This window comes from Bubalus kerabau, chromosome 8 (assembly GCF_029407905.1).
Source record: "Bubalus kerabau isolate K-KA32 ecotype Philippines breed swamp buffalo chromosome 8, PCC_UOA_SB_1v2, whole genome shotgun sequence".
NCBI classification, from domain to species: domain Eukaryota; kingdom Metazoa; phylum Chordata; class Mammalia; order Artiodactyla; family Bovidae; genus Bubalus; species Bubalus kerabau.
Window position 1 is genome coordinate 36,072,770 of NC_073631.1, and position 18,159 is coordinate 36,090,928.

At 42.3% G+C, this 18,159-nt stretch overlaps 1 protein-coding gene and 1 pseudogene across 1 annotated transcript; one reads left to right on the plus strand and one right to left on the minus strand.

Moving 5' to 3' along the window:
• Positions 1 to 6,572: 6,572 nt before the first annotated feature.
• LOC129658821 (60S ribosomal protein L37-like) lies at positions 6,573 to 11,109 on the minus strand (annotated as a pseudogene).
• Positions 11,110 to 11,213: 104 nt separating this feature from the next.
• On the plus strand, positions 11,214 to 12,433 carry LOC129658521 (nucleophosmin-like). Its single transcript, XM_055589460.1, is given in 2 exon segments — positions 11,214 to 11,600; positions 11,603 to 12,433. Coding segments are annotated over 2 exon segments (846 nt in total). The 5' UTR covers positions 11,214 to 11,308; the 3' UTR covers positions 12,157 to 12,433.
• Positions 12,434 to 18,159: the final 5,726 nt, after the last annotated feature.

The window sequence follows — 18,159 nt, forward strand, 5'->3', positions numbered from 1 at the left end:
TGTGAAAGTGCTGCACTCAGTATGCCAGCAAGTTTGGAAAACTCAGCAGTGGCCACAGGACTGGAAAAGATAAGTTTTCATTCCAATCCCAAAGCAGGACAATGCCAAAGAATGTTCAAACTACTGCACAAATGCTCTCATCTCACACACAAACAAAATAATGCCGAAAATTCTTCAAGCCAGGGTTCAACAGTACGTGAGCTGTGAACTTCCAGATGTTCAAGCTGGATTTAGAAAGGGCAGAGAAACCAGAGATCAAACTGCCAACATCCCTTGGATCATAGAAAAAGCAAGAAAATTCCAGAAAAGTGTCTACTTCTGCTTTATTGATTATTCCAAAGTCTTTGACTGTGTAGATCACAACAAACTGGAAAATTCCTCAAAAGATGGGAATACCAGACCACCTGACCTGCCTCCTGAGAAACCTGTATGCAGATCAAGAAGCAACAGTTAGAACCGGACATGAAACAATGGCTGGTGCCAAATTGGGAAAGGAGTACATCAAGGCTGTATATTGTCACCCTGCTTATTTAACTTCTATGCAGAGTACATCATGGTAAATGCCAGACTGGATGAAGCACAAGCTGGAATCAAGATTGCCTGGAGAGCATTTGTGCAGTAGTTTGAACATTCTTTGGCATTGTCCTGCTTTGGGATTGGAATGAAAACTTATCTTTTCCAGTCCTGTGGCCACTGCTGAGTTTTCCAAACTTGCTGGCATACTGAGTGCAGCACTTTCACAGCATCATCTTTCAGGATTTGAAATAGCTCAACTGGAATTCTATCACCTCTACTTGCTTTGTTCATATTGATGCTTCCTAAGGCCCACTTGACTTCACATTCCAGGATGTCTGGCTCTAGGTGAGTGATCACACCATTGTGGTTATCTGGGTCATGAAGATCTTTTTTGTACAGTTCTTCTGTGTATTTAAATATCAATAACCTCAGATACTCAGATGATACCACCCTTATGGAAGAAATTGAAAAGGAACTAAAGAGCCTCTTGATGAAAGTGAAAAAGAGAAGAGTGAAAAAGCTGGCTTAAAACTCAACATTCAAAAAGGGAAGATCATGGCATCTGGTCCCATCTCTTCATGGCAAATAGAAGGGGAAACAATGGAAACAGTGAGAGACTATTTTCTTGGGCTCCAGAATCACTGTAGATGGTGACTGCAGCCATGAAATTAAAAGGCACTTGCTCCTTGGGAAAAAAGCTGTGACCAACCTAGACAGCATGTTAAAAAGCAGAGCCATTACTTTGCCAACAAAGGTCCATCTAGTCAAGGCTGTGGTTTTTCTAGTAGTCATGTATGGATGTGAGAGTTGGACTATAAAGAAAGCTGAGTGCCAAAGAATTGATGCTTTTGAACTGTGGTGTTGGAGAAGACTCTTGAGAGTCCCTTGGACTGCAAAGAGATCAAAACAGTCCATCCTAAAGGAAATCAGTCCTGAATATTCATTGGAAGGACTGATGCTGAAGCTGAAACTGCAATAATTTGGCCACCTGATGCAAAGAACTGACTCACTGGAAAAGACCCTGATGCTGGGAAAGATTGAAGGTGGGAGGAGAAGGGGACGACAGAGGACGAGATGGTTGGACAGCATCACCGACATAATGGACAGGAGTTTGAGCAAGCTCTGGGAGTTGGTGATGGACAGGGAAGCCTGGCGTGCTGCAGTCCCTGGGGTTGCAAAGTGTCAGACACGACTGAGTGACTGAACTGAACTGATTGATATGTGAGATTTGCTTTAACATAATTTCATCCAAAAAATAACAACACAGGTTAGCAAAATGTTGAGCTTGGGTGTTAGGTACAAAGAGGGTCATGATACAATTCTTTCTACTTTTGTGTTTGAAAATTTCTTTACTTTTTTTTTTTTTTACCTTTTGTTTTTTGAAGTACTGTTGATTTACAATATTATGTTAAATTTCAAGTGTAGAGCATAATAATTTGTGGTTTGTTTATTTTTTGCAGATTATATTTCAAAGGTTATTACAAGATATTGGGTATAGTTCCCTGTGCTATAGAGTATGTCCTTGTTGCTTCTCTCTTATATGTACAGTAGTTTTATATGTTAATCCCACACTCCTAATTTAGCCCTCTTCTCATCCCTCTCCCCTTTGGTAACCACAAGTTTGTTTTCCTTGTCTGTGAGTCTGTTTCTGTTTTGTATACAGATTCATTTTGTATACAGATTTATTAGTATCTGAAAACTTCTTTAATAAAAATTTTGAATGAGACAGAGAGAAAAAAGGAGAATCCAGATGCTTAATCACAAAACATCCCCATTTCCTCTTCCCTCACGAGTTGTTTAACTTTCATAACTTTTTTTTGCCTCCAGTCACAATGCCAAACCCCTTCTGTTCTTGTCTCAGAGCAAGTTGGGTTTATTGCCCAGATATCAATACTGAGGGAACAGTCTTTGCAGAGAGAAGGGCTTTACTGCAGGGCAGCCAAGTAAGGAGGCAGGAGGCAAAGCTTAGATCTCTCTCCCCATCAGTGATTCTCTCACCCATTTCTGAGTTAGGTGAGGAGTTTGTTATGAGGATGTGCTGGCAGGCAGGTTTTGGAAAGTGGCCCTTTGTGGTCAGGTGTGGGAATGGGGTTTCAGCACCAGATCTTCTGAAAGGGTTCCGTGCTCTGGTTCAGGGGCACGTCCGGTACTTTGGTTCAGTGAGAGAAACTTCGGTTCTAGGTCTTGTTTGAGGTCAACATTTTCTCCTCTGCGTATGCTTTGGCTGCATAACTTAGAGTTTTGTTCTGTTGTCTCCAAAGACCAGCTCAGTACCTTGTTAAAAACAGGATAGGGCTAGTTTGGACTAGTCCTGTGGTTATATATTAAAATAGAAATACATGAAAATAATAATTATAGTTTTACCGATAGCAATTATTTATTATCTTTGTTCTGTTCCAGGTCAATATCCTCAAAAGGGGCCTAGTCGGAAGGTATCATTCAGTTCAGTTAAGTTCAGTCACTCAGTCATATCCGACTTTTTGCGACCCCATGAATCGCAGCACGCCAGGCCTCCCTGTCCATCACCAACTCCTGGAGTTTACTCAAACTCATGTCCATTGAGTTGGTGATGCCATCCAGCCATCCCATCCTCTGTCGTCCCCTTCTCCTCCTGCCCCCAATCCCTCCCAGCATCAGAGTCTGTTCCAATGAGTCAACTCTTCACATGAGGTGGCCAAAGTATTGGAGTTTTAGCTTTAGTATCAGTTCTTCCAATGAACACCCAGGACTGATTTCCTTTAAAATGGACTGGTTGGATCTCCTTGCAGTCCAAGAGACTCTCAAGAGTCTTCTCCAACACCACAGTTCAAAAGCATCAATTCTTCGGTGCTCAGCTTTCTTCACAGTCCAACTCTCACCTCCATACATGACCACTGGAAAAACCATAGCCTTGACTAGACGAACCTTTGTTGGCAAAGTAACGTCTCTGCTTTTCAATATGCTATCTAGGTTGGTCATAACTTTCCTTCCAAGGAGTAAGTGTCTTTTAATTTCATGGCTGCAGCCACCATCTGCAGTGATTTTGGAGCCCCCCAAAAAAGTCTGACACTGTTTTCACTATTTCCCCATCTATTTCCCATGAAGTGATGGGACCAGATGCCATGATCTTAGTTTTCTGAATGTTGAGCTTTAGACCCACTTTTTCACTCTCCTCTTTCACTTTCATCAAGAGGCTTTTTAGTTCCTCTTCACTTTCTGCCATAAGGGTGGTGTCATCTGCATATCTGAGGTTATTGATATTTCTCCCAGCAATCTTGATTCCAGCTTGTGCTTCTCATGATGTACTCTGCATATAAGTTAAATAAGCAGGGTGACAATATACAGCCTTGACATACTCCTTTTCCTATTTGGAACCAATCTGTTCCATGTCCAGTTCTAACTGTTGCTTCCTGACCTGCATACAGGTTTCTCAAGAGGCAGGTCAGGTGGTCTGGTATTCCCATGTCTTTCAGAATTTTCCACAGTTTATTGTGATCCACACAGTCAAAGGCTTTGGCATAGTCAATAAAGCAGAAATCGATGGTTTTCTGGAACTCTCTTGCTTTTTCCATGATCCAGCGGATATTGACAATTTGATCTCTGGTTCCTCTGCCTTTTCTAAAACCAGCTTGAACATCTGGAAGTTCATGGTTCACATATTGCTGAAGCCTGGCTTGGAGAATTTTGAGCATTACTTTACTAGTGTGTGAGATGAGTGCAATTGTGCAGTAGTTTGAGCATTCTTTGGCATTGCTTTTCTTAGGGATTGGAATGAAAACTGACCTTTTCCAGTCCTGTGGCCACTGCTCTGTTTTCCAAGTTTGCTGGCATATTGAGTTCAGCACTTTCACAGCATGATCTTTTAGGATTTGAAATAGCTCAACTGGAATTCCATCACCTCCACTAGCTTTGTTCGTAGTGATGCTTTCTAAGGCCCACTTGACTTCACATTCCAGGATGTCTGGCTCTAGGTGAGTGATCACACCATCATGATTATCTGGGTCATGAAGATCTTTTTTGTACAGTTCTTCTATGTATTCTTGCCACCTCTTCTTAATATCTTCTGCTTCTGTTAGGTCCATACCATTTCTGTCCTTTATCGAGCCCATCTTTGCATGAAATGTTCCCTTGGTAACTCTGATTTTCTTGAAGAGATCTCTAGTCTTTCCCATTCTGTTGGTTTTCTCTATTTCTTTGCATTGATCCCTGAGAAAGGCTTTCTTATCTCTCCTTGCTATTCTTTGGAACTCTGCATTCAGATGCTTATATCTTTCCTTTTCTCCTTTGCTTTTTGCTTCTCTTCTTTTCATAGCTATTTGTAAGGCCTCCTCAGACAGCCATCTTGCTTTTTTGCATTTCTTTTTCTTGGGGATGGTCTTGATCCCTGTCTCCTGTATAATGTTACGAACCTCTGTCCATAGTTCATCAGGCACTCTGTCTATCAGATCCAGTCCCTTAAATCTATTTCTCACTTCCACTGTATAACATAAGGGATTTGATTTAGGTCATACCTGAATGGTCTAGTGGTTTTCCCTGCTTTCCTCAATTTAAGTCTGAATTTGGCAATAAGGAGTTCATGATCTGAGCCACAGTCAGCTCCTGGTCTTGTTTTTGCTGACTGTATAGAGCTTCTCCATCTTTGGCTGCAAAGAACATATTCAGTCTGATTTCAGTGTTGACCATCTGGTGATGTCCATGTGTAGAGTCTTCTCTTGTGTTGTTGGAAGAGGGTGTTTGCTATGACCAGTGCGTTCTCTTGGGAAAACTATTAGCCTTCGCCCTGCTTCATTCTGTACTCCAAGGCCAAACTTGCCTGTTACTCCAGGTGTTTCTTGACTTCCTACTTTTGCATTCCAGTCCCCTATAATGAAAAGGACATCTTTTTTGGGTGTTAGTTCTAAAAGGTCTTATAGGTCTTCATAGAACCATTCAACTTCAGCTTCTTCAGCGTTACTGGTTGGGGCATAGACTTGGATTACTGTGATATTGAATGGTTTGCCTTGGAAACAGAGATCATTCTGTCGTTTTTGAGATTGCATCCAAGTACTGCATTTTGGACTCTTTTGTTGACCATGATGGCCACTCCATTTCTTCTAAGGGATTCCTGCTCACAGTAGTAGATATAATGGTCATTTTAGTTGAATTCACCCATTCCGGTCCATTTTAGTTCGCTGACTCCTAGAATGTCGATGTATTATTAACATCTCCATTTACAAATGAGGAAGCAGAATCTTAACTAGATTAAAGTAATCTTATGGATCATCATCCCTTCTGTCCGTGGTGGAAAGTGAAAGTGAAAGTCGCTCAGTCCTGTTCGACTCTTTTCAACCCCATGGTCTATATATATACAGTCCATGGAATTCACCAGGCCAGAATACTGGAGTTGGTACCCTTTCCCTTCTCCATGGGATCTTCCCAACCCAGGGATCGAAGCCAGGGCTCCTGCATAGTGGGTGGATTCTTTACCAGCTGAGCCACAAGGGAAGCCCGTCAGTGGTGAAGCCACTAACTAAAAATCATACTATGTCTGTCTGGCTGCAAAACTCCCTCCCCAAACTACTCAGGAGACATCCTCCCACTGCACTATACTTTACTGAAAAAAAAAAGAAAAAAACAGAGGTGTGAACTCTTTCTCCTCCATTTGGAAATTTTCTTCCCCAGCTCAGAGAAGCAAGCATTTCTCCTCCTCTGTGCTCCCAGGCTCTATGATTCCACCGTCTGCCCTTCACTGGAGCCTTTCTCACCTCCACCTTCAGTCTGCATCACCAGCTTCCTGTGGGGAATTTTCTATCAGCAATTCCTCAGAAGCTCTTGTAGCCATAACTACTTCTTCCTGTTCACTGCCAGAACCCAGAGTTAGGCCCGAGGGCATGAATTCTTTAATAGTTTCCTAACTGGCCTCCCTTCTCTAGCCTCTGAGTTCTAGCCTCCTCTATATTTCCCCCAGGTCAGTTGCCCTAGAACACTGCTCTTTGTTGACTCTGTTCAAAAAACCTTCACATCGTGCCACGACTCAGAGCTGGACTGACCATGCCCCGTGGACCCATCTTACTCACTCTTTTCTTTCTTTCTTTTTTTTTTAAATTTTAAAAGCCAGAACATTTATTGTGCGACTAATCGTTGAAATCCTTAAGATGAACTGGATGCTGCAACAGCGGCTCGCTTGGGTTTAGGTGTTGTTCCTTCACGGAATCCGTGCCTGAATCTCCGGTATACAATTTTTAGGTGCCTCATTCGACCAGTCCCGGTGGTATTTCGTCTTTTAGCTTTAGCACTCCAGTTATACTTTCTCTTTCACTTGACAGGGTAGCCACACTTGCCACAGGTCGACTTCTGAAGGTGGTAGGCCTTAGAGCCACAGCGGCGGCACAGCGTGTGCGTCTTATTCCGACGCTTTCCAAACGATGACTTCCCTTCGTCATCTTGCTTCTGCCGCCGAGACCAAAGAGCTCACTCTTTTCTTAAAAAAATACTTTTATCTATTTATTTTTGGCTGCACTGGGTCTTTGTTGCTGAGCAGGCTTTTCTCTAGGTGGGTTGAGCAGGGGCTACTCTCTAGCTGTGGTGCACGGGCTTCCTACTGCCGTGGCTGCTCTTGTTGCAGAGCGTGAGTTTCAGTATTTGCAGCGTGGAGGCTCAGTAGTTGTGGTGCCCAGGCTCTGGAGCACAGGCTTAATAGTTATGGTTCACAAACGTTGCTGGTCAGCGGCATGTGGGGTCTTCTTGCGTCAGGGGTTGAACCCGTGTCTCCTGCATTGCAGGTGGATTCCTTACCACTGAGCCACCAGGGAAGCCCCTCCCCCCATCACTCTTACCCACACACATGCATTAACAGACGCTTGCATGCTCCTCTCTCATCTTGGTGCTCCTAGAAATCCTGAGACACCCTTCCTGCCTCTGGCCTGAAACCCTGTGGGTGAACTCCTGTGCCAGGTCAAGGCCCTTCCCCACTCCTCATTCATTTTCCCAGTGAAATCTCAGTGGATGCTTGCGTGAACCCTGTGTTGCAGCCAAACTGCTTATTATCCTTCCGTGGAGATGTCTGGCACTTTCTTACCTTAGTTTTTGTTCTTTGCTCCTGCTGTTCCCCCAATTTTGTTTCCCACGCCCTCTGCTCTATCCACCAAGTTAGCTAAGATGTAACTTTTACACAGATCCCCCTCGATTGCCTCACCCAGACATGCCATCTCCCTGCTTTAAACCTTTCTCCCATGCCTGACCTGTCTCTCACTGCCTGACAGCAACCACTTATGAGTCTTATGTGTTTGTCTCATCCCATCCCTTTATTTCTTATACTGTATAGCTCACAGGGGGTTGTTAGAAACAGTCTCATTGCTTTTAGTTTTCCAGGTAAAGAAACTGAAGTGCAGGGAGGTTAAGGGACTTGCCCGAGTTGACAAAGTAAGTTTGAGCTGCTTGGGAACAGAATGCCAGTTTCTGGATACTCTTCAGCATCGTTCTGTCCGTACTATGCTACTTCCTTCACCAACTAAAGGCTAATCTTCCAAAGGAAGTGCTTGTGTTTTGAGCATTGTACACATACCCACCCCTGCCCTTGCACACATGAGCATGCACACACACACACACACACACACACACTCCTTTCCCATACCTAGCACACAGTAATTGCCTTATACTCATTTGTAGATGATGGAAAGGCTGTCCCATTTGAAACTATAGTCTTTGCATAGTGTCAATACGAAAACAGTTCTCTTTTTTGAGAAGAGGAACATTTTGACAAATAACCTCCACAGAGAAACAGTAATTAAAAATATATGTAAATGCTCTTATTAATCACCAATACTTTGGCCACCTGATGTGAAGAGCTGACTCATTAGAAATGGCCCTGTTGCTGGAAAAGATTGAGGGCAGAAGGAGAAGGGGGCAAAAGAGGATAAGATGTTTGGATGGCATCACTGACTCAATGGACATGAGTTTGAGCAAGCTCCAGGAGATGGTGAATGACAGGGAAGCCTGGTGTGCTGCAGTCCATTGGGTCACAAAGAGTCAGACACGACTGAGCAACTGAACAACATGTAGTCACCCAATTCTCAGACGCACAAAGGAAGCACACTGCCTTCCTTTGTCCAAGGCTATTTGTAAGACAGTGCAATGCAGATCAATCTGATGTCTTCCTTTTTCTAAGTACTAGACTCAGAAATTCATTGCAGAAATCAGATGTGGTAGCCGTGATACTTAATTCAGCTAAGCTGTATTGGAACCAGTTGCATACAGGACTTGTGCTCAGCTGGTGTGAAAGATTTGAATGTGAGAGTTTTACAGGTTAATGGGGATGTAATCTCATGTAAAACTAACTCAGCATCAAGACACATTCTCAAGATGCTCTGCTGGAGGGTCAACATAAATGGCCAGTAAGCACTTTGCTTACCGGGTTAGTAAGCAAAGATAAGCAAACTGATATAATGATGAGTACCATATTTCCTGATCAGATTAGCAGCGTTTATTGTTTTAAATCATAACTCCTAGTGTTGACTACAGTTTCTGGGAAACACGCTCTCAAACACTGGTAGAAGAAAAGCCTTTCAGGTAGATAATTCAGCAAAATTTTTAAAAGCTTTAATTAAAAATGTATCTGTTTCACCTAGCAATCTATTTCCCTATGGTGACTTAAGTCTGTTTTCCATAGATGTTGCTACAGAAGTATTCACTGAATCAATATTTTTACTTATAATTGTGAAACACTGGACACAGTCTAAATAATGATAAGAGCTATCATTGAATTGAGTCCTATGTCCTAGACACTCTTCTAAGGAGTTTACATTCAGCCTTCCCAGACAACTCTGTTATTATTATTATGCCCATTTTGCAGATGAAGGACTGGGGGCCACAGAGAGGTTAATTCATGGGGTCACATACCCAGTAGATGAAACAGTCAGGATTTAACCCCAACAGTTAACCTCTAGAATCCCACGCTGTTAACCAGGCCACCCTACCACTGCTCCAATAACAGGAAAACAGTTAAAAATAGTAATGCTGTGTGTGTGTGTGTGAGAGAGAGAGAGAAGGAGGAGTAATGCTGTGTGTGTGAGAGAGAGAGAGAAGGAGGAGTAATACTGTGTGTGTGTGAGAGAGACAGAGAGAGAGAAGGAGGAGGAGGAGAATGAAAGGAGAGAGGGGTGAGAGAATGAATACGTGTGTCATACGCAGGAGAGTTGTGTCATGAGCATGTATCCAAATCACTTAGGGCCTCTCTTAGTGGTGGGACTGTTTCATATTCCTTGGGATTAGAGAGGAGATGGAAAAAGGGAGAGGGCCACTAGGTTGCATGAATTGTAGCACATCTGTACAAATAGGACGATCATTAAAATTCTGATATATAACTATACTGAGTCCTAGAACAGTGTCTTTCAAGTTCTTTTGATGCGACCGATATCAATAAATAAGCATGTTTATCACATCCGTGCCCATCCATAATAGGTTGAGGAACAGCTGTCTCTCACCAGTTCAACTGTACTAGTTATTTATAATGAGTGTCTATTCCTATGTCATGCCAGTTTTCAAAGTTTTTGAATATCATATACATTGTTTTACACACACACACACACACGAAATAAATTTTCATGAAACAGTACTCAGTCATAGGAAGTGTGATACACTCATTTATCCTGTTCTGTTCTTTTCTGTGCTACACCATTCTGTTTTGTTCCATTCTGTTCAGTTCCAATCTATTCTGTTCCATTTCCTTCCACTCTATTCCATTCTTAATATTCTAGTTGTCAGCCTCTAGTTGATTTTATCACCCTAAATTCATGTACCCATAATTTGAAAACAATTTTAGAAGAAAATGATTGTACTTTTAATACCTAAAAGCTTCCCTGGTGGCTCAGATGGTAAAGAATCTGCCTGCAAAGTGGGAGAACTGTGGGTTCGATCCCTGGGTCACGAAGATCCCCTGGAGAAGGGAATGGCAATCTACTCCAGTGTCCTTGCCTGGAGAATTCCATGGACAAAGGAGCCTGGGGTTGCAGAGTTGGACACGAATGAGTGAACCCTTTCTTTCACTTAATACCTAGAGCTTCCACAAGAGGGCACCACAACTCTAGCCAGACACATTTTATAGGCAAGAATAAAGGAAGGCCATGGGGGCAGGGGAAAGACACGACCAAGGAGACCAGCAGTGAACACCTGGTTCAAGGACAGCCAGTCTCTTGACCACTGACTCACCTTAAGTCCTGAGACGGAAGTCCTGCCCCTAAGGAGACTGTCAGGGTCTATCAGAACTGAGTCTTGTGAGCCTGAAATAGAAACTGCAGAGAGATTTAGGTGATTGGCAGAGTAAGGCTAAAGGTGAAACTCCACAAGATAAAGAGAGCCTGAAAGGGTAATAATGGGTCACAAAAAAGCCAAAGGTTTCAATAAGTTGAAGTCACGAGAAAGAAGAAATTGAGAAAGCAGAAGCTTTAAGGACCTAAAATAATAATACCTAGGGCAAGGAAGCCTGTCAATACAGAGAAGAGAACACCCAGATACACAGCGACATGTAATCATTTTAATGGTGGAGCCCTAGAGGGGCTTCTCAAACTTCTGCTGCCTTGTCATACCTGCATTTCCTTCTAGGGTCTCGTGAATCCTTTGTTCCTTAGCGCCAGGCATCCTTATAGTAAACTCTGCCTCTTTTCGGTTGACTAAGCAGCTGTTGAATCTCTTCTGTTTATTCCTGCAATGAAATCTTCTCAAAAAAAAAAGATGTTTACAGCCCTGGTGTGATTCTGTCCTGTGCGGCTGCTGGTTCAAATAGTAATCGTTTAACTCCGTGCGGCTTCTCTCCCACATAAGTGCGTGCCGCCAAGCCATGGAGGAGTCAATGGACATGGACATGAGCCCCTTGAGGCCCCAGAACTATCTTTTCGGTTGTGAACTAAAGGCTGACAGAGATTATCACTTCAAGGTGGATAATGATGAAAATGAGCACCAGTTATCTTTAAGAACGGTCAGTTTAGGGGCTGGAGCAAAGGATGAGTTACACATTGTTGAAGCAGAGGCCATGAATTATGAAGGCAGTCCAATTAAATTAACACTGGCAACTTTGAAAATGTCTGTACAGCCAACGGTTTCTCTTGGGGGCTTTGAAATTACACCCCCTGTGGTCTTAGGTTGAAGTGTGGTTCAGGGCCTGTGCATATCAGTGGACAGCACTTAGTAGCTGTGGAGGAAGATGCAGAGTCAGAAGAAGAAGAGGAGGAGGAGGTGAAACTCCTAAGTATATCTGGAAAGCGTTCTGCCCCTGGAAGTGGTAGCAAGTTTCGCCAGAAAAAAGTAAAGCTTGCTGCTGATGAAGATGAAGGTGATGACGATGACGATGCTGAGGAGGAAGTTGAAGAAAAAGCTCCAGTAAAGAAATCTGTACGAGATACTCCAGCCAAAAATGCACAAAAATCGAACCAAAATGGAAAAGACTCAAAACCGTCAACACCAAAATCAAAAGGTCAAGAATCCTTCAAAAAACAGGAAAAAACACCTAAAACACCGAAAGGACCTAGCTCTGTAGAAGACATTAAAGCAAAAATGCAAGCAAGTATAGAAAAAGGTGGTTCCCTTCCCAAAGTGGAAGCCAAGTTTATCAATTATGTGAAGAATTGTTTCCAGATGACTGACCAGGAGGCTCTTCAAGATCTCTGGCAGTGGAGGAAGTCTCTTTAAGAAAATAGTTTAAACAGTTTGTTAAAAATTTTCCATCTTATTTCATTTCTGTAACAGTTGATATCTGGCTGTCCTTTTTATAATGCAGAGTGAGAACTTTCCCTACCGTGTCTGATAAATGTTGTCCGCGTTCCATTGCCAAGAATGTGTTGTCCAAAATGCCTGTTTAGTTTTTAAAGATGGAACTGCACCCTTCGCTTGGTTGTAAGTATGTATGGAATGTTACGATAGGAAGAGTAGCAGTGGTGATCAGACAGATGGAAATGGTGGGGAGACAAAAATATACATGGGAAATAAACTCAGTATTTTAGTAAAAAAAAAAGATGTTTCCAGTATATTAAGTTTTAAAAGGATATCATTTAGTAGCACTACTTTATACTGTAATTTTGTTTTTAAATGTATAATAGAATATAAAGTCCTGAAGGACAGACATCAGGATATTAACAGTGGTTATAGCTGAGTGATGATATTGTGAGAATACCGTTTTCTTTTTTTGCACAAGTATCTTTTTTCTAAAGTAAGCATATGTGTGCATGTGTGTGTGCTGAGTTGCTTCAGTCGTGTCCAACTCTTTGCAACCCCATGAATTATAGCCCGCCAGGCTGCTCTGTCCATGGGATTCTCCAGGCAAGAGTACTGGAGTGGGTTGCCATGCCGTCCTCCAGGGGATCTTCGCAACCCAGGGATCAAACCCAGGTCTCCTGCATTGCAGGCAGATTCTTTACCATCTGAGCCACCAGGGAAGCCCAAAGTAAACATATACTAATTGTTAAATATTTCAAGTGCGATGCTCATTCAAAAGGATAGAATTTTTAAAGTTAAGATATGTTTAAAGATAACAGTACAAGGTTGCTGAGAAACTCCAGGAGGATCATGTGATGTGGGCTGGGCCCAGGGCCTCACAGGGTACTGGTGTCTGGGAAAGTCTCCTGAAAGGGGCCACTCAGGCAAAGTCTGAAAGGTCACTACCTCCAGGGAACGCTAGGAAAGTGGGGGAGGGGAAACCTTAGCTGAAACAGAGTACCGTGAGATCATAAGAGACACAAATTTGAATATATTTGGAGATTACTTTTTCACCTTTAAAAAATTATGCACTATTTGATAGATATTTTAAAAGACAGTTTACATGTAAGTTATAAAGTGTAATAAAACAACAAAAATATATCCATTACCCAACTTAAAAAAATAGAACTTAACTAGCACCTTTGAGACCCCCATATACCCAGCTCTGAACCTATCAAACTCCTTGCTTTGAAAAGTTACAATGCTTCTGAATATTGTGTTTAAAATTCCCCTTATGGTTTTATTGCAAATGCAGTAGTAAATAGCTTGGACTCTTAAGACAGTATTCTAAATTTGTTACGTATTTTAAGTCTAGTCCTCACAACAATCATAAAAGTAAATATCGTTACCATCCCCATTCAGCAGACGGGGAAACTGAGGCACAGAAAGGTTTAGAGATTTGCTCAGAGGCACACAGCTAGTAAGTGGCAGACGCTTGAAACCCAGGCAGTCCACTCTAGCTTCTGTACCCTTAACTACACGCTGCACCTCTTCTTAACAACAGATTGTTATTCTACTTATTTTTGAATCACATACAAATAGAGCCCTACTGCCTTGGTTTTGTTTGCCCAGAAGCACTCTCTGAGATATGAATTCTAATACAAGTAGTTTATCTGAGAGGCGAGCCACTGTATTAGTCAGGGTTATCCAGAGAAATAAAACCAATAGGATATGTATAGATGCATATAAGAGGAGATTTGTATTTATTATAGAAGTTGACTCATGTGGTTGTAGAGGCTTAGAAGTATTACCATCTGCTGTCTCCAGGCTGGACAACCAGGAAAGCAGGTGGTGTTATTCAACCCTGAGTCTGACGGCCTGAGAATCAGGGCCCGAGAGTGTAAGTCTGGTCTAAGTCTGACAGCCCACAAACCAGGAGCGCCAGTGTCCAAAGGCAGAGAAGACAGGTGTCTCAGCTCAGCAGAGAGAGCAAATTCACCCTTTCTCAGCCTTCTTGCTCTGTTTAGGTCCCCAGCGAGTTGAGTGGTGACTACCTGCATTGGTGGGGGCCACCATCTTTACTTAGTCTTCCCATTCAAATGCTAATGTCTTTCCAAGGCATGCCCCCCCAAAACACACCCAGAGAGGTTTTACCAGCCATCTGGGCATCGCTTAGCTCAGCTGACATGTAAAAGTAGCCTGTACAGTCACAAAGGCCCAGCAAGGGAGTGGGGACCTGAGACAAGGAAGAAAAAGCAGCCAAGAAAGAAGTTACTACCCCTGTGGACATCTATACCTTAACTGCATTGAGGAGCCAGAGTAGAAGATACACGGTGGAACTATTCCTCCCAAGAATTTCTACCCAAGCCCTGTGGATCACTGGTTGAGGGCTGGCTTTTGGATGCTGTGAACTTCCTGGCATTCCTGCTTGCCCCGTGTGCAGCCAGAGTGGGCTTTGCAAACAGAGCAACCCCCCTGGCAAAGGGTTTAAGTTACTAACAGTTAAGGGTTAGACTGGCCTGTGCTGCGATGATAAGGCCTAAGGGTTTATGAGCAGGGCACTTCCAGTGTTTGCTATGTACTCATGAGCATTCTCGGAGAAGGCAATGGCACCCCACTCCAGTACTCTTGCCTGGAAAATCCCATGGACGGAGGAACCTGGCAGGCAGCAGTCCATGGGGTCTCTAAGAGTCGGACACAACTGAGCGACTTCACTTTCACTTTTCACTTTCATGCATTGGAGAAGGCAATGGCAACCCACTCCAGTGTTCTTGCCTGGAGAATCCCAGGGACGGGGGAGCCTGGTGGGCTGCCATCTATGGGGTTGCACAGAGTCGGACACGACTGAAGCGACTTAGCAGCAGCAGCCGCATCATGAGCATTCTGCAACTTACTTTTTTCGGTTACTGTTCATCCTTATGGTTGTGAGATTCGTCCATGTTGGCATGTTGAAACGTTCACTCACTTTCCTTGTTGAATTCCACCGTATGGATCTGGTCCACTGACTTCATCGGTTCTTTTGTTGATGGACATTTGTGCTGCTTTCACTCTTTTGTTATCTCAAGTAATGTTACCTTGAAACTTGCAAGTCTCTTACTGTGTTGGTTTAGAGCTGCCTCTACAATCCTAGGTTTAGAATTACTGGGGTAAGAAGTATTGTCTCCTGCACCTTTATGACCTAATGAGTATAGCAGTTCTTCTGATAGAAATGCCAGCAGTAGAGGTGGATATATCCTAATATTTTGTATCTTTGCTTAAAAATGCTATTGTCGGACTTCACTGGGGGTCCAGGGGCTAAGGCTCCATGCTTCCACTGCAGGGGGTGCCACCTCCATCCCTGGTCATAGAACTAAGATCCCACATCCCATGTGGTAAAGTAAAAAAAAAAAAAAAAAAGCGTGAGTGAAGGTAGCAGCTTGAAGCAGGCGTAGCGTGTAAGGATGACATTGTAGGATGATCCTAAAGTTCTGTGTGTCTGTTAAAAACTCAGGGTCCTTATTGATAGGTAAGTGTCATACTCTACGGGCAGTAGGTTTCCTTTTCTGTACATCTACTTAATGGTTCTCTTAGGACCCTCTTCATTGTGGAACAAGTGGTTCTTCTAGGGGACTTATCTCAGGAGAAAGCTTGGCCAACCTTATTAACTTCTTGCAACATCTCTACTGAGAGGGAGCAATTCCCAGAAGTGCCCAGTATTCGTTTTGCAAGACTGTTTTAACAAATAACCACAAACGGAGTGGCTGACAACAACACAAATTTATGCTCTCACAACTCTGGAGCCCACAAGTCCAAAGTCAGGGCGTCAGCAGGGTTATCTGGAGGCTCTGAGGGGGATCTGTTTCTCACCTCTCTCCTAGCTTCGGGCAGCTGCCAGCAACCCTCGGTGCTGCAGCCTCGGGCTGTCTTGCCCTGGCCTTCATCTCTTACAAGGAGCCTTGTTATTGCATGTTATTCCAGGATGATCTCATCTCGAGATTCTTACCTTGATTATGCCTGCAAAGATCCTTTTTTCTAATAAGGTTGCAGTCACAGGTGTTTGGTAAACATCTTTTGGAAATCCACAATGCAACCCGCCACAGTGGGGAAGGGAAGGTGCTGTTGGCTAATTATATCAGACATTCAGAGGCTCTGCTCAGATCACTCTTTCAGGGGATGGGGTTGAAAAATACACTGGGTGTTCTAGATGAGATTTCTTCCTATGTGGATTCTGAGTGTTAATATCTTTTCCCAAAATAGAGGCTCAGTATCAGATGTCTGCTCTCACTGTAGGGAGTGTCAGGGAACCCAGCCAAAGGGGAAGTGGTGCTAATATTTTCACGAGGGAGAATATAAATGACTCTTGAAGAAGGAAAAATGTGTGTGTTGTTGGATGGACAGGTTGCATGAGAATTTCTTTACCTTGGTTGTTATTTATTTAATTATTTTATTCTACATCTTAACATGCTTCTTAAAAAAAAAAAAAACAAACTTCCCCACCCAAAGTTCTTCCCTGGAAAATAAATCTGTTCTGTAATGTCCTATTTATTTTACTTAACAAGTCAGAAGCAAGAATGATGAATGCTTAGCTTTTTCATTTTTGGAAACTTTTCTGTATTTTTACACTTCAAAAGTTAATTTGATAAATTTCCCATAATTAGCAAGAGACATCATAGTTTGTTCAGTGATACCATTTACTGCTTGAGATGTTTTTCACTATGAATGTGGATTCCTAAGCAATGAGATAGCTGGATTCCTATCTTGTCTTCCTTAAAATAATTAAAGTGACATTATTCTAAGAAAAGAAGTGTGATTATCCCGTTGTTAGGTCTATGTAGAGGACAACTGAAGCCACAGGGGAAGGACGCCCTCAGCAAGGCGAGCAGGTTAGGGCTTGAGTGTGTGATGCTGTGGTCATGGCTTTAAAAATATCTGTCATAAAGGAAACACCTTTGTGAGAAAGATCTTAAGCCTGCCCTCCCCGCGCCCCAGAACAAGACCCAAAATATCCACTGCCATTGTACAAATTGCTAGTACAGCTACACTGCATCTGTAAACTACGTATATATTTATATTTTCCTTTCTTTCTCCTCTTTAACTTCAGTCTTTCCTCTCTTAGGGCCAAAGAGTCACCTGATGTTAGTGCCACAAATCTTTAAAAAGCAATCTCTCCTATTGTTCTCATTTACAATGAGGAAATGAAACTCTTAGGGTTAAATACATAACTAAACGTGATGCAATTAGTGATAAAGCCAAGACCTAGTACACACTACTCCTAAAGCTAAATGCCTGAATTTTAATTAATTCACTCAAAATCATTTTAAGGGATATTCTAAATCTTGAATGAAATGGTAACAAAAGAGAACTGCCTACTGTCATTCCCATCATTTTTTTCTAAGCTTTCTTAAGAAATGTATTATAGGGACTTCCCTGGTGGTCCAGTGGCTAAGACTCTGGGCTCCCACTGCAGGGGGCCTGGGTTCAATCCCTGGTCCGGGAACTAGATCTCACATGCTAAAACTAAAGATCCTGTGTGCTGCAACCAAGACCCAGCAACCAAATAAATAAATAAAATAAAATAAAATAATGTATTATAGTTCAAAACCTAAAAAATTCTTTACCTTGTCCATGAAACTAATTTCAGATTTCTAAATTAAGAATTAATTAAAAGCAATACACACACAATTTAAAATTCACAATTTATTGTAAGAACTTCAGTAAACTGTTCCTCAGCTAAAAAATCTATTTGATCCTATTCAAGAGGATTGGCTTAAATTAGCCTATTTATTTCATTGCTCTAATTTCTCTGTGCAAATTTTGCACTTTCAAATAGAGAACTATGCTCCAGCTATGGGCAATAGACCACTGTTTGATATTTTATCCACTTTAGTAGCAATGCCAAATCAATTATAAAAACATCTAAAAATGACTCTTTATCATTTGTGATTCATTCCAGTGAATAGCACTTTAGAGTATAAAAATCAGCTTCACCTACCATATCTCATTTCATTTTCACACCCTCTG